General features: G+C 49.5%; 1 protein-coding gene across 3 annotated transcripts in view; it reads left to right on the top strand.

Moving 5' to 3' along the window:
- Positions 1-16,129, top strand: part of PELI2 (pellino E3 ubiquitin protein ligase family member 2) — a 144,459-nt gene that overhangs the window by 38,152 nt on the left and 90,178 nt on the right. For 2 of the 3 annotated variants that reach the window (XM_051822914.3, XM_008269703.5), the window contains exons 2-3: positions 8,195-8,324; positions 15,029-15,202. In XM_051822914.3, the coding sequence (XP_051678874.2) occupies positions 8,195-8,324; positions 15,029-15,202 (304 nt within the window). The remainder of the gene's footprint in view (positions 1-8,194; positions 8,325-15,028; positions 15,203-16,129) is intronic. The other variant, XM_051822915.3, reaches the window with a different exon arrangement.

The raw sequence follows: 16,129 nt of genomic DNA, 5'->3' as shown, positions 1-16,129 counted from the left end.
TATTCAAAACAGCTCCAAGGTGCAGGCAGGAGACTGTTAAAAGACAATTCAAAATTAGGAATATAGTCACAAAGTACCTTTGTTGAATTGACAGAGCTAGTAGTAAGAGACATCAAGGGGTGCTTTCAAGACACTGATAGGCCAGCATGAGTAAGTGGTTTATCAATACAATGCTGTCTATATAAACAGGAAGTAGTGAGGTAGTATTTCCCCTTCCAACTATACTAAAGGAGACAGCCTTAGATATCTGCTTAAACCTGGCATTCCACTAACCCAACCACAAAGATTGGGGCTTAGGTTTTGATAATTTCTGGCAGTGGTCTTAAACGCAGTTGCAAAATGTAGATAATACTTACTTAGCAAGAAATTTAGGGATATGAAATTATTTACTAATGAGTGTGTGTGTGTGTCTGCACTAAAGTTAATTTTCACATCTACTTGAAACAACTTTATACATTAGTCTTTTTCCTCACATTACTAATGTTGACCTATTCTGGTGTCATTTCTACTTGTTTTTCTCCTCCAAATAAAAATCTTTGATTTTTGAAGAAAACAGATATGGTTAATAAGTGGATCTTTTTTTGGATTCTTTGATTTGAAAAACTGGAAGAGGTAACTTCAGACTCAGTAGGCAAAATGTGAGCATGGCTTTGTGTTAGGTGATACTAGGAAACTGTCAGTTTTGTTGGATGTGGTAATGTTAGATTTTGGGAGTGCCCTTAGTCTTAGATATTCATAGCACTATATTTAAGTGTGAAATTGTATGAAGATTTTCAAGAACTCCAGACACAAAATGGGGATAAGTGAACCAAATGTGAGTAAATATTGATAATGGTAGAATCTAGGTGTTTATGTCAGACAGTTGTTTCATGTACTACTTTTTTGTAACTTGGTTGAAATAAAAAGACCAAGCCAAAATAAATAAATAAATAAATAAAAGTTGTACATGAAAAGATTTCAGAGAATCAGTGCCTCGCCAAATGATTCATGATTTTGTCCTAATTCTTTTCTGTATAAATTTGATCAAGAGGAATTAAGACTTTTATATATATATACATATGATTTGGCTTATTTCAGGGATCACAGATTTTAATGGACATAATGACTTACTGAGAAGAGAAGTAAAAGATGAGCAATATAATGTTAACATCTTCCCTATGCATTTTTTAAAAATTCCATTTTCTCATAACCAATTTAAGAGGGATGCATATGAAATTATCTCTAATTCTAGACTTCTTCCTTCTGAACGAAGTAGTATTCTTTTATAGAAAACTATCAGAGGGTATGTATTTGATTTTTGGTGAATATTTAGCCCCAAGATCTAGGTGCTAAGGAAGCTGCTTAGGTAACTTTGGCCTTGAAATGCAGAGCGTGGGTTAGTGCGCTGTGTAAGGAGCTGGACTTGTCCGGAAATGAGGGGCTGCGAGTCCTCGGTCTGGCTGTGCTGGGGCGGCTGTGCCCTGGGCTGCATTTTGTTGGTTTGGGTCTGCTGTAGTCGTCTCTCCTCCTACACACTTCAGCACCCGATCCATTGTCCCCAGTAAGTCACGTGGCCTCCGCCAGCATGCTGGCCAGGGAGTGAAGCAGAACTGTTAGTGCCACGAGGCCAAGGGCACTCTGCAGCGGGGAGGAAGGAGTGGGGTGCATGTTTCAGCCTCTCATTTACAGTTCATGCACTTGGCCTCCTGAAATCCTGTGACAGAGGCTCAGATAGGAAAAGGTCCCAGTGGTGGAAAAGGAATCTGTGAAGTTTCATGTTTTTCAAAACTGCTGTGAATAGGTAAAGAAGTATGGAGTTACTATAAATTAGCACAGATTCAATGATATATAATGATAAATCATTACTGTCTTGAGTTGTGTAAATCATGTACTATATCAAAGTCATTTCTTGTAACATTTTGGGATTTTTTTCTTTTAAAAAACATTTTTTTTATGTAAGGTGAACAGATTTTGTGTGTTTCATATATGCAGATTTAGGAGCATAGTGATACCTCCCGCCCACGCTCCCACCCTCCCTCCTCCTTCCTTTTTTATTCTTTCTTTTAATTTTTTGCAATGATCTACTTTCAGTTTATTTTATAATCATAAGCTTAACCCCCACTAAGAACTTAATAAACAGTAAGAAGAAAAAAACACTGTTCCTCAACAGTCGAGATGAGCTGTAGACAATCATCAAATGTTAAAATGTCAGTTTTGCTCATATACGTTACATTTTTTGTACTCATTTACCGCAGATCAGAGAAAAACATACGATATTTGTGCTGAGCTGGCCCACCCGGTGCACGTCACTGGCTGCACAGGGAATGAACACACACACACACACACACATTTTCCTGTTGGATAGGTCTTAGTACCTTGACGCAAAGACCATTTCCGACCTGCATGTGTGGATTCAGGAAGGTTTTCTGAATGAGTGGCCATTCAGAGTCGCAGCCGGTGACCTCCGTAGGGGCCAGGCTGTGATGGTGTGATGGTGCTGCCGTAATTAGTTCTCTGGCCAGACATCGACGTCTGTTTACTTTAGGAGGCTCTCCAGTAAGCAGTGTTTCTTAGGCGCGGTGGACTCAGTGCTGTTGATTTACTTAGAGTTGACTGGGTGGGGCATGTCAGGGCGCAGGTGACACGTTGCAGAGTATGGGGGTCGGCCCTGCCTCTCTGTGAACCAGTGTCAGGCGCAGCCTGGTGTCCGTGGGCTTTCCTCAGGGCTCCAGGTGGGCAGTTAGGTGAGCTGTCTCAGGACGGGCCCATGTGGCAGGAGTGCGCCAGCCTCCGCCCCGTCTTGGAGTGTCTGCCCTGTTCCTCTGCGGTGCACAGCCTGTGTGGGACTCCGGGTGCTTGTGCTCTGTGGGTGTGTGTGACATCCCCAGAGGGCAGAGCTTTCCGTCTGGAATGAGCACCTGGAGTCAAAAACTTGTCGGCATTGTCTCCTGGAAAGAGTATGAAATTGCGAGGCAGACAAAACTGGGAGTGGCGCTACCTTCCTTCCCGGGCCGCGGAGGTGTGTGGATATCTGGACGTCTCTCGGTCGGACAGTGCCTCCTTCCCTGGGTTTCTTGGCAGACTGCGCATTAACTTCTGAACTATGAATCGTACACCGAGAAGAGCCCCCGCCCCTTGGAAGGGCTTCTTAGGCGTGTCAGTGCGCTTCGGGATTCTCTGCAGCTTCCAGGAACCTTTCTTGTTATCGTCAACTGCGTGCACGAGGAGTCAAGTTTTCGTCTCACGCTTGCTAGCTAAGTGGACCTGTTTAAGTCTCTGGAGTTTGAAGCAGAAGTCAGGTGAAGTTTGGAAGGCGTTGCACGGGCCGTGTCACCCCTGCGCACTCCTGGGTGCTGAGCCGCGGGGCCGGGGCTCGCCCAGACCTTCCTGCATTCGGCGGCCACATCTCTGCCTCCCTGAGCAGGTCTGGGCTGTGCTGCACCGCAAGCAAGGGGGCCCCTCCCTCACCGGGCGCCTGCTGTGTCGCCCCTGGTGTGCCCTGTGCTGGAGGTACGGAGAGCCTCGGTTTCTCCGAATTCTTACTCTCCATGGGCAGAGGGCCAGCTGGGGAGGGGCAGGAGGCAGGACCAGGGTGACAGTCTCTGTCAAAGTGGTGGCTGTCTTCAACTCGATGTAGAACGGGGAACCGCATGGAGGTGTAGAGGAAGACTGTGCCGAAGGCTCTGGGCCTTGTTGTGCAGGCACCTGTTCCTGGATAATGAGCGACCCCAGACCACCATGATTTTATTTACGGCATGATTCTGGGGCACTGGCGGTAGTCAGCTGATGCCTGGGCTGGGCTGGGCAGTCCATGTTGGCCTGCACCCCGGCGCGGCTGCTGACCATGGCGCAGACTCCACGGCACAGCAGTCCCAGGGCGGCTGGGTTTCTTAAGCAGCATCTCAGGCCTTCCGAGAGCCCCGGGCAGCAGCTGCAAGGCCCTGCCCTGCCTGGCTCTAGCAATTTCAGAACATCACTTCCTGTGCATCCTGTCGGTCAGCAAGTGAGGCCAGGCCAGCCCTAGGAAGTGGGCTCCAGACTCGGCCCGCCTGTGGGAGAAGTGCTGAGGCACGTGTGGCCCTCTTGGGTCGCCCTCCAGGTGTGCCTCCTGTAGAGACTCTCGGTGGGGGGGGTGGGGGTGGGAATGGGGTGCGGGTGTACGACAGGTGATCAGATGCACCTGTGGATTTGGGGCAGAGCTGAAATGAGCCAGCTCGCGCTGGACGTGGACTAGTGGGAGCAGGGGATTCCGTCCAGGTTCTTAGCCATGAGGAAGTGGGAGAGAGGGGGGAGGCCTGGGGCTGGAAGCACTTGGTTGTTTGGGCTCGGTCTGTCTGAGGGTGGGTGAGGCCCCCAGTGTCCCAGTGTTTCCCAGGGGTGGTGTGCATTGTCATTCTCTTGCCTGGCCCCTGGGCTTCTCCTGTTTGTAGCGGCCCCCTTTCTACAGATCCTCGTCCTGAACCCCGTCCCACGCCCTCATCGCAGCCTCCCTCCCTGCCTGCCATTCCCCTCCTCCAGCCCGGTGTTCCGAAGGAGCTGTGTCCTGGTTGGTTTCATTTCCCAGCTCTGTCCCAGCCTCCCTTGCTCTGCCCTTTTCAAAGCGAACATTGTTGTTGGTGTTCATGATTCCAGCAGCCACCCGCGGGGAAGGTTAGGTCCGTGGCTGTCTGCAGTTCCCGACCTGTCTCCCCACTCTGTCCCTGGATGTCACAGATCCTGTTTCTCTTTATAATCAGGCCATCGCCCTGGCCAGCCCAGAGGCCTGTGAGATTGCCCTGTATCTGTTGCTCACTCTGTGCATGGGAGCAGTCACCGGGAGCCCTTGACTTGCTGTTAGAGCCAGGTCCTCCATGGTGGCTGTGGAGACGCCCGCCTGGAGCCCCTCCCAGACTCCCTGAATTTGGGTTCCTCTGTGTCTTTATAAAGCTTCCTGGGTGACTGTGACGTCACCCCACGTGGAGAATGAGTCTGAAGTCTCTCTCCTCCTCTGCTCGCTTCCACTGTTGCTGTTTCGGTTCAGGCTTTTAGAGTTGCCAGCAGCTGTCACAGCAAATTACCTTCAACTCGGCCCGAAACCACCGACTCTGGTTCTTTGTGGTTTTGGACGTCACGGGTCTGAAATCAAGGTGTCGGCAGGGCCGCTCTGCACCCACTTCCACGGGTCCTCTCCTCTCTGGGCCATGTCTCTCCTGCAGAGATGTGTGGCTTTTGTGTTTAGGGCCACCAGTGATCCAGGAGCTCATCCTGAGACTGCTTAACCTAATTGCATCTGCAGAGACTTTTCCCAGAGGTCACATTCAGAGCTCCCCGAGGGCCCGTGGCTTCTTAGGAGTCACCATCCCCCCGCCCCGCACTGCGCGCCCTCTCTGGCTGTGATGTTCTTCCGTCTGATCATCCTGCCCCCTGTCTGGGTCCCTCCTCCGTTCTGCCCCGCACTCTGCTCCCGCAGCACTTGCCATGGACATCAGCTTCCGGTAAAAATCCAGGCTGCTTCCCCTGGAGTTCCAGGCTGCCAGTGTCAGCCCCCTGCCCACCTTCCCTCCTCTTCCCCGCTGCTGCCTCTCTCCTCTAACTGAACTTGGTGCCGGCCCTGCACCCCTCACTGAGCCATCTTGCTCAGATTTCAAAACAGATGAAGCAGTATCTCCTCCGCACTCCCACGTGCGCTGTGCTGTGAGTGTGTCTTGTTCCAGAGGCCTTTCATTGCCCTTGTCACCATGCTCCGCGAAGCCGGGAGGCTGGGAGTCATCGCTGCAGTGCCGGAGCCTGGCATTGGCAGCGTTGACTGAGCGGCCACGGAGCTTAACCTGATTAGAAGCTTGTCTCACTGTGACGCCGGGTTTGTGAGCTTAGCTATTTCCAGTAGGATTTTCACTAGTCATCATCTAGGTGTGTTAGGTAAGTAGACATTCTGTACCTGCACTGGCTTCTTACTTGCGTTACCTGCAATATCTGTGCTCAACCAATTTAAATTAAAATGCTCCTGCATGTTTTAAGATTGACATTCCTGAGTTTTCCCCCCTCTTTATGTGAAATACAGCTTTGGGGGTGTAAGTGCTGAAGCTAACCTGAGTCTGTTGAAAGAAGAAAGATTTTGATGACCAAGGGTCAAGTGCATGAGCCAGTAGGACCCCTTTCCATCCCTTTGTGCTGTGAGTTGCTGCTCCATTCACCTGCTTCTCCAGCCGCGTCAGAGACCATGACATCTGCACAGTGCCCACACTCATATTCCATAGCTCCAGCCACCCCAAGGCTGCACGGTTGTCTGGGCCCCCCCTCTCAGGATAGGATGTCCCTGGTCAGCATGGGCCAGATGTCCACCTGCAACTAGTCAACCCAGGGTGCAGGATGGTGCTGGCAGGGCTGTTTCATTCAGAGGTGGAGCTGGGGGCCCCCGTGGGAGGAGTTAACAGGAATGGGGTTCCGAGGAGGGAGTGCTGTTGTGAGCAGATGGCCCCACTCTGACCAGAAGTGCCCACCAAGGAGGGAGAGACGCGGCACAAGGCTGGGAGAATGGAGAGGCCCAGCACACCTGGCCAGATGGGGCACTAGGGTTGTTAGCCACAGCAGTGACAGTGCCCTCGAGAGTGCGTACTGTCCTGGCTTTCATCGGTTCCCGTGTGTTTCCCTTCGTGTAGAATGTGCATCTTGACTTAGTGGTGTGAGGGTACACTCAAGTGAAGTGGGTACACACCGGCTGTTTACTCGTGGACACTGTAGAGTAGTGGTCAGAAATACAAGACAGTCATTCATGTAGATTTTTCTGATCTTGCCCAAGAAGAAGAGGAGGAGGCTTGAAATGAATTCCCTGTTCTAGAGGCATTTTGTGTGGCTGACACTCCTTTGTGATGGAAAGGGAAACATTAAAAGCACAGTAGGAATAACTTCAGTGATGAAGCTGTTGTCATGTCGCAGCTGCTGGCTCCCCCCGTAAAGCACACGCAGCCTGGCGCCCGTGCGTGCGCTGCTCCGAGGTTCCCACACCTGGCTTCCCCGCCCTGCCGGGGGGGAGCTGCAACAGTGGGTAAAGACCATGCGGACAGGAACAAGCCCGCAGCCCAGCGGCCCCCTGACGTTGATGTGCCGAGGGAGATTGTGTTACAGTCTTTTTTTGTTTGTTTGTTTCTTGAAAAAAGCCTCTGCCAAGGTGGGGACCGAGAATAACCATGTCAGGGAGGGAGGATGGGTCAGTGGTCAGGACACACCAGGGCCGGCTCACCCAGCATCAGGAAACAGGTGACAGCAGTTCTGCCTTTAGACCCGACTTAGCTGCTTAGCTCTGTGTTAACAACTTGTGCTCAGTTTCTGTGGCTCTATTCAGATAGCAGATGCTGGGTACCTCATAACAAGATGTTAATTTAGTTAGTTGGCGCTGGCTGTGGGGAGGACCTCGTGGGGGACAGTGTGACAGTGGCAAGAGCGTGTGAGACAGGAAGCCAGCAGGTGCATTGACTGTAATGGTGCAGTCTTGTGGGAACTAAGGGTCTCGTGAGAACTGCTGTAATTCCTTCTGAGGGTGGTGCCCCCAGGGGCCCAGTCACCTTGCACAAGGCCCAGCTCCTAAAGGCCCCACCACCTCTGAACATGGCCACCCCAAGGACCAGGCTCCCCAAATACTCGAAGCATATCCAACCCCAGCACGGACATCATAAATTTTCCAGGTGAATTTTTAAGTTTTTTCAGAAGTTGATGGATTAAAACCTGTGTGTAATTTTTGCAAGCTGTTTTTGGCCAACCAGGGAGTGTACACTTCTGAGAGAAGCTGGATTGAATGTAGGGAATTTGAAGCATAAGGAAGCAAGTAACTGCATTTGGTCTTGTTACAAATAAAGATCCTACAGACAACATTAGCATGGTCTGCGAGTGCGTGATGATGTTTAAGTGGCATGCTATTTTCTGACTAGTTCATTTAAAACCATTTCCCAAGTGTTTCTCCGGGGTCTGTTGGAATGGTGCTGGCTGAGTTGCAGAACACGCGCTTGCTGATTTAAACCCTGCCTCTCTCCAAAAAGACTGGAAGAGTCTGCTTTGTACAGCAGGAAGCCCGTAATTGCTGGCACGTCGCTCCCAAGTGCGGGGAAGCGATTGGAGTCTGGCTGCTGCAGAAGTCCGTGCGTGGCGCCTCCCGGCGGGGGCCGCAAAGTAGGCAGTGCTGTGTGTCCATCCTGCCCGTCCCTTCTTCCCGCAAGTAAACGAGCTCTTTGATCTCCTCCAGGTACAATGGTGCTTTACCTAACGGAGACCGAGGGCGCAGGAAGAGCAGGTTCGCCCTGTACAAGCGGCCCAAGGCAAACGGCGTCAAGCCCAGCACGGTGCACGTGATCTCCACACCGCAGGCGTCCAAGGTAGGCAGCCACCGAGGAGGGGGCCCGACGGAGCTGGAGGGCCGGGCCTGGCCAGCTCCCTGCAGTGCCGGTTTCCCGGAGGGCAGAGTTTCTCAGCCGTGGGGGGAGTGGTGCTGCGCCCTGCAGGGCGAGTGGCAGCATCCCTGCCTGGACCCCGCACCCCGCCTCTTTAACAACAGAAGTGTCCCAGTATATTCCTGGGTGTCTCCTCGGGAGGCGTGGGCAGGGGCCGTCTGCCGTCATAGGAGTCATCGCTTTAGCACACGGAGCAGCCGGCGCTGATGGCGGTCGCCGTGGTTGAAAGATGGGTGATGTCCTGTATCTTAGAGTTTCCGTGTGAAACCTTGGTACCTTGCGTTCCTTCTGTGAACTGTGTGTAGTGGGTGTTTTCACGGAGTGTGCGTGTGCGTGGAATCGGACTCTGGTGCCAGTTAGAAATGTAGGAACTAAACAGCTGAGTGATGGAAGTCAACGAAACAGATTTCCTCTTAAATAGGAAATGAACAAAATACTAAATTTCTTCTTACAAGATTGTTTCATTTCTTTTCTGATCTATAAGTGGGAGAAAATCTGAGTTTCCATTCTGCTTGATAGATTTGACTAAATAGATTCGTGACAGTTTTCATTAAATGCTTTGGTGTGTAATATACCAGTAGTTTCCTTTTCTAAAAAAAACAATGGTATTGGCCTAAAGTATTTCATCTGGGGCCAGGTGTGTTCATCATCAAGGGTTTGTACCATTTGGAATAAATAAAAATCTTGATTACTGTTTTTGCTGAAAGTCCATTATCATTTTTTAAAAGATTTATTGGGATCGGCATTGTACTATAGTGGGTAGAGTTGCCCCCTGCAATACCAGCATCCCATATGGGCACCAGTTAGCCCTGGCTACTCCACTTCCTATCCAACTGCCTGCTAATGGCCTGGGAAAGCAACAGAAGGTGGCTCTCAGATCCTCCGTCCACTAGACTCCCCAGAGACCACAATGGCCAGGGCTGGGCCAGGCAGAAGCCCGGAGCCAGGGTCTCCCATGCAGGGCAGGGCCCCAAGTTCTTGGGCCATCTAGTGCTGCTTTTCCCGGGCCATTAGCAGGGATCTGGATTGGACGTGGAGCAGCTGGGATTCCAGTGGGCGTCCATATGGGATGCCAGCACCACAGGCGGCGGCTTTACCCCTACACCACAGCGCCCTTCCCTGAAAACCCGTTTTCAGAGAGAAGTGAATGACTCAGGAAGTGTGCATGGTGTTTATGCACAGTTAGCTATGGAGAGTCCCTTTGTTCCTGCTTTTATTTTCAAAAACCCGTGTTGTTTCTGAAGTGGTGCCAGGGACAGAGACGGTTGGAATGAATGTGCTGGAGAAGACTGCCCTGTGTTAGAGGGGAAAGGAGTGGGAAAGAAAATATGGAGGCCCAGGAAGACAGGGAAGGGCAGATTCTTACTCAGTGCTCCAGTTTTTGGCTAGAGAAAGAGAAATAAACTAAAAAGTCTAGGGAGGAAAGGACTTTAAAAAAAAAACAAACAGAGGAAACGCAGCTTTACACGGACTCTGAAGAAAGAGGGGAAGCGCGAACAGTCTCGGGGGCTGAGGAAGCGCGAGAGGCAGTCTCTGACCCATGTTTGGGGACACACGTGTTTAAGTGTGTGATGTGCCACAGGTGTTGTGATCCGGGCTTTTGGCAGTTTGTCGGCACTCGTGTTTCCTCCTGCTGGATCTGCAGCCCTTACGTTTGTTTCTGTAAACCTTAGTTTTGTGTTAACACAGTGGCTGCCGTTTTCGGAAATGGGTAGGAATCTTCCTTTGATTACTCAGGGTCCGTGTCAGGACAGAACATATGCTGCTGTTTGGTTCTTGCCTAGTCCCTCCCTACCTCGAACTGCTGCTGTCTTAGCCTTTTGTGGTTTGTCCCTTATGCCTCAATTTTATATCAAGTTATTCAGATTATAAATCTTTTGGTAGTTGTCTAAATCTGTGCTTGCAAATATTAGCTGCAGGACTGAGAACAGGGCATTGGGTTTTGGCCTTGACCCTTTTACTTACATATTTGATGTTTATTTAGTTTCATCACTACCCCCCAAATGCCTGCGGCTGCCAAGCCTGGGCCAGCTGGGGGCCAGGAACCTAGACCTCCATGCAGGTCTCCCTTGTGGGTGGCAGGGGCCCCAGCTCTTGGGCCATCACCACTGCCTCTCTGGATATGCAGTCGCAGGAAGCCGGATTGGAAGCAGAGGAGCTAGGACTTAGAAAGGCACTCTGCTGTGGGATGCAGGCGTCCCCCGTGCCGTACATACCACCTGCCCCGACCTCTTATTTTGTCATCTGGGGAAAATGCATTCTCAGGGCCTCCGTTTACTTTCTGATGAGCTAAGTGGCCGCAAGCAGGAACCGTGTTGACTCTGATAAGGTACTTTGGTTATAAGCAACAGAAAGCATTCTGACCGACAAACAGAAGGCAGACGCGGAGAGATTATTATAGGATAAGGTAGGAACAGTCGAGTAACCGGGTCTGGTGAAAGAGGGGAACTGGAGTGTCCACAGGTGTTAACGTGTTGTTAACATGTTCTGGTTAACATGTATTCTTTCGGGGCCAGTGCTGTGGCTCATTTGGTTAATCCTCTGCCTGCAGCGCCGGCATCCCATATGGGTGCCAGGTTCTAGTCCCGGCTGCCCCTCTTCCAGTCCAGCTCTCTGCTGTGGCCCGGGAGGGCAGTGGAGGATGACCCAAGTGCTTGGGGCTCTGCACCCACTTTGGGAGACCAGGAGGAAGCACCCGGCTCCTGGCTTCAGATCGGCACAGCTCCGGCCATGGCGGCCATTTGGGAGGCGAACCAACAGAAGGAAGACTTTTCTCTCTGTTTCTCTCTCTCTCTCACTGTTGATAACTCTACCTGTCAAGTTAAAAACAAACAAACAAACATGTATTCTTTCAAGGGTGTCATAAAGTGATTTGACTCCAGCACCATCTGTCTCTTTTAAAGGTTTCACATTTTCAGGAGAGAGGATCTGTAGGCTAGGCCTGACTCTCCACTGCAGGCGTGGGAGACGAGGAGAGCAGGCACGCTTAGCTTAAGCCGGGCAGCCACTCCATCTTCCTCATCTCGGCATCTCTGCCTCCAGGGCTTGCCCACGGGAGGTGCTGCATCCTGGTCTGTAGGGCGAGTGAGGGCGGAAGCCCCTCTGCTGCCTGCATGGCCCCAGGACCTTTGTGGCAAAGCCCTCCCTGCTGCAGGGTGGCTGCGGCTGCCTGTCCTGGGGGCGCCTTCCAAGTTGATCTGCTCCTCCCAGGCTCCTCCCGCGCCTGGCCTTCGAGCACTGGCTTGCAGACGGGTGTGCCCTGCCCACTCTTGCGTCTCTTCGCATCCATGGAACTAGAAGGGCTCTCATTCTGCTGCCCGGGCTGTCAGTCGCCTCTTGTCTGCATCATTCATTTCAGCTGCCTCCTCCCCAGCTTCTGCTCACCTTCCCGCTCCTGCACGGATCTCAGAGCCCAGCCTGCCCTCTCCTTCCTACTGACCCCCGTCACATCCGGGCATCACGGGACAGTAGCGTCAGCTGCCCCACCATTGCATTTTCCCATGCGCCAGCCTGCTGTGAGCACGACCTCCAGTCCCTCCACTCGCATGTGTGTGTGTGCTTTCTTGTCTGCCCCATCTCACAGGCAGCCAGCCCTTGAGCCAGTCTTTTTTTTTTTTTTTTTTTTTTTTTAAGATTATATGTACTTGAGAGGGAGAGTTACAGAGAGAAGGAGAGACAGAGAGAGAGGTCTTCCATCCGCTAGTTCACTCCCCAAATGGCCAAAGTGGCTGGAACTGAGCCGATCCGAAGCTGGGAGCTTCTTCCAGGTCTCCCATGCAGGAGCAGGGACCCAAGCACTTGGGCCATCTTCCACTGCTTTCCCAGGCCATAGCAGAGGGCTGGATCAGAAGAGGGGCAGCCGAGACATGAACTGGCACCCATATGGGATGCCGGCGCTGCAGGCGGTGGCTTTACCCACCATGCCACAGCACCGGCCTGAGCCAGTCTTTGATGGCCATGATTGTTAGCTGTCTTGGCATCTCCAGGTGTGTCCTGGCTCCTTCGGAGCTGCTCCTCCTGAGTCCCTGGCTCCGTGCTGCCAGCCCATTTCTCCTGTCTTCCTTGTTGCTCACCCACGTCCCTTCAGAATGCCAGTGGCCGTGGTAGTGCCTGGCAAAACTTTGTGACCTGGGTCAGTGGTGCTTTGCCCTGAAATTTCCGATCCTGCAGCCTGAGAGGGGGTGGACCAGTGGTTTCCTGTTGTTGGGGTTGGAGCACTTTGCCTTCAGTCCATGTTGCTTCTTCCGCTGCCACAGTCACCCCACTCTGGCCCACAGTCTGGGGGCAGAGCAGGGCTAGCCTTTTGCATCTGGGAGATGGGACTTCTTTGGTTCCCTCCAGGCCGTGTCCCAGCTGAGCTGGATGAGTAAGGCCAGTGTGCGTGTGCTATTGGTGTGTAACCCCTATTTGCATGATCTTTACTTGGGTTCATATTTGCTCTGGGAGTAATCCAGGTATTTCTCTGATTGTATAATGTGGCTTTTTAAGGTCCTGTTTTACTTTTGGATATTCTGTTACATAGGCGCAGGGCCTTGGGCAATTTATTCAGCCCTTCGTTTATTCAACAAATATTTATCCAGCACCTTCCAAGGCCGGGCTTCATGCCAGGTATTGAATTTTCTGCAGCGAACAGAACACATCTGCCTGGAGCTAGGTGTCCAGTGAGGAGGCCACCGTAAAGTACCGCTGGAATACACATGGAGCTGCACGTTGTGAGAAGGGCTGGGAGGAAAGGGGTGCAAGGTCAGGCTGAATAGCCGGGGATCCTGCCTGGGAGACGGGAGTCAGGCAGGAGAGCAGAGTCAGAGAATGCTCTCTAGTGGGAACCACTGCAAGGTGTTAGGCGGAGGGGTGGTGTGGCATGGCGGAGAAGTCGAGTGGATGTGTTCCTCTACTTGCGAGGAGGTGGGACAGCCGTTCCGCTGTTAACTTAGCCAGCCCGTAGCATGGTGGCGATGCTGATGGAGAGGTTGCAGAGCCTGATCAGGGGGCGTTGAGCAGCATGGTTTAAATGTAGCAGCACTGCAGTCAAGGACTTCCTCATGGTCGCCCTGCTTAGGTCGTGCTTCCCTGAACCGCCCTTTTTCTGGGTATTCATATATCTGAACAGTAACTGCACTTGACTTTGTTCCAGTGGGCCTGTCTCAGAGTGGAGTACAGCGGTGTTGGAGTGAGGGTGGAGAGAAGAACCACAGCTGTTTGTTGGGATCGCTGGGCGGGGCTGCTGTTCTGCCTGCGTCTCACGGTGCTGTGTGCTCTTCACAAAGCGGCCCGGCCCCTTGCCTGCTGAGGGCGATTGTCGGCTCTTCTGCTCAGACTTTCTGACGGCTGCTGTTTTTAAGTGGTTGGGTTTAGATGGTTCTTATTTTGGTTTCTTTCACTGTTACTGCATTATAATGCTTGGGTTAGCAGTTAATGGTGATATTTATATTTCTTGGTATTTATAAGTTGAAGAATCAATTTAATGAAGTAGATTATTATAGTTTTGTTAATCTAGCAATATTTTATTATAAAAGAGGCAACAAAGTTTGGATAATTTTATGCATTTGGGTGTCATAAACATGAATATTCTGAACCTGTGAGGGAAAAAGATAAACAGTAGTGATGAACTGCAAGCCAGAGTGGCTTGTGATACTAAACTGTATGTCTAGAATGAAAGATAACTTGGTTACATCAACAAAAAATGTAAGCATGAATCAGTTTCCAAAAACTTAAAATAACAACTTTCAGAACATGTTAAAAATATTGATAGAGCAAAAGACAGCCATATGTGAGGTGCTGTTATAATATGTGGCTCAGTTTAGAGTAATTTCCTGATATTTATTGAGACTTCATTATAGAAATGTACATATTCACTCAAGGTACTGAGCGCTGTGAAGCATACATCTACTGAGGTGAAAAAACACTTTGGAAAACTTACAAATCAGGGCAGTAAGTGTAATCATTGACAAAGTTTCAACCATTTCATGTTGAAGTGTTTTAATAATTTACTTAAAATGCAGTATTCAAGACTTTGAAGACAGTATGATAGCTTTTGTTGATTTCATGGAGCTGGAAGGAAAAATATCTGAAATATATTACATTACTGCCATTCTCAAGAAAACTGTTTTAGCGAGATAGACCGACATGAAGACCTTATAAATTTTGTAGAGTTGGTGCAAGTATAAGGCTAGGGAGAAAAGCAGTTGTCTCAGCCAGAGTTCTAGAAAACCTTCCAGACGCCTCCGTCTGGTCCCAGCCCCCTTGCTGGCACCTGGGCATTTGTGTGGTTATCTCTGGATAACAGGTAAACCAGGTAAACCACTGAACGTTTTCCTCTTAAGAAGTTTTCTGTTCATTACCTTACGTGAAATAAATGCCAGAGAATTAGAGTTCATGTCCGAGAACTTAGGGTTACAGCAAGGAAGAACTCAGACCTGGTGAGCGGCAAGTAGTGCTGCCCGCGTAACACTCAGTAGGACCCTCTGTGAAGACCTGGGTACTGGCTGTGGCAGACACTGGACAGCTACACAGTGTAGAGATTTGCCTTTGCTACCTGACGCTGGAACCAGTGTCAGATTCTTCTTTGGTTTCAGGAGACAGGAACACTGCGGTGATTAAAATGGAAGTATTTATCTGACAAATAACAGGTGACAGAGCCCCGACCACCACATAGAGGAGACTGCGACAGAGAAGCAGAAGATGTTAGAAAAACATGCGACAGAGAAGCAGAGGATGTTAGAACAACAAACACATTTGAAATGCAACAAAATATTCTACTTGAAAAGCTATTGAGTTACTCAGAACATCACACGAAGATACAGGTATTTGATGACAGACGTGGAGAACAGTTAACTCTGGATAAAAGTCTTTTTGATGCATTGATTCTTAGAAGTTGACCAATGTTTTCAAAGTGCAATAGATTATAGGGTGAATGCAATTTTATAAAATTAAGCTAGATAATTAAACAGGATAATCTAATAAGTGAGTTTCCCATCTTATATGATAATAGAGTGATTATAAAAATCTCAGTATAACCCTAACCCTAACCCTAACTACAGTTCAGCAGAAAGTAATGAAAGACTTATCACGAATAATATTTTGTTGTGGGAAAATCTGTGTCTGTTAAGGTTATAAGTCCATCCATTGTCTTCAGTTAAATCGAGATGTTACTGGAAGAGTTTGGTTTCTTAAATCATGGCTCGCACATTGCTTAGCTTGTGACAGATCCATAAAATACAGGGTCACATCAGTAATGTCTGATAGGAGCAGGTGGCTTGGAAGTGATCTGCATGTGATAGTGCCATCAGTCACCAGACACCACTTACACAGGTTCATGAGTCGGCTGTATTAGTTAGAGAAGAAATGGGATTGCTTAAAAGTTTTTAATTTATATACTTCATTTAAAAAAAAAATTGTGGTTAAGTTTTCATCCCTGGCATGAAATTAGTTTCATAAATAGATCTTCAATTAGGTGATGATCCCATTTTGTGCTGTATATACATTTTCTCTGATTTGTGCTAACTGACATACAGAGTACAAAAGAATATAACGTAAGTGAGCGGAATTGACATCTTGAGATTTCATTATTGTTTGTATCTCTTATCTATACTCCTGAGGAACAGTGTTTTGTTTTTTTGTTTTTGTTTTTTTTTTTTTTTACACTTCTCGTTGAATTCTTTATTTAGCAGAGGATTAAGCTTGTGATTATAAATTAAATTGAAAGTATGTCCAGGGCTGGTGCTGTGGCT

This window comes from Oryctolagus cuniculus, chromosome 12 (genome assembly GCF_051225735.1).
Source record: "Oryctolagus cuniculus isolate XC-2025 breed Fujian yellow rabbit chromosome 12, ASM5122573v1, whole genome shotgun sequence".
Lineage (NCBI taxonomy): Eukaryota > Metazoa > Chordata > Mammalia > Lagomorpha > Leporidae > Oryctolagus > Oryctolagus cuniculus.
The sequence above is the reverse complement of the archived record's forward strand: the minus strand, read 5'-3'. Positions and strand labels throughout refer to the sequence as shown.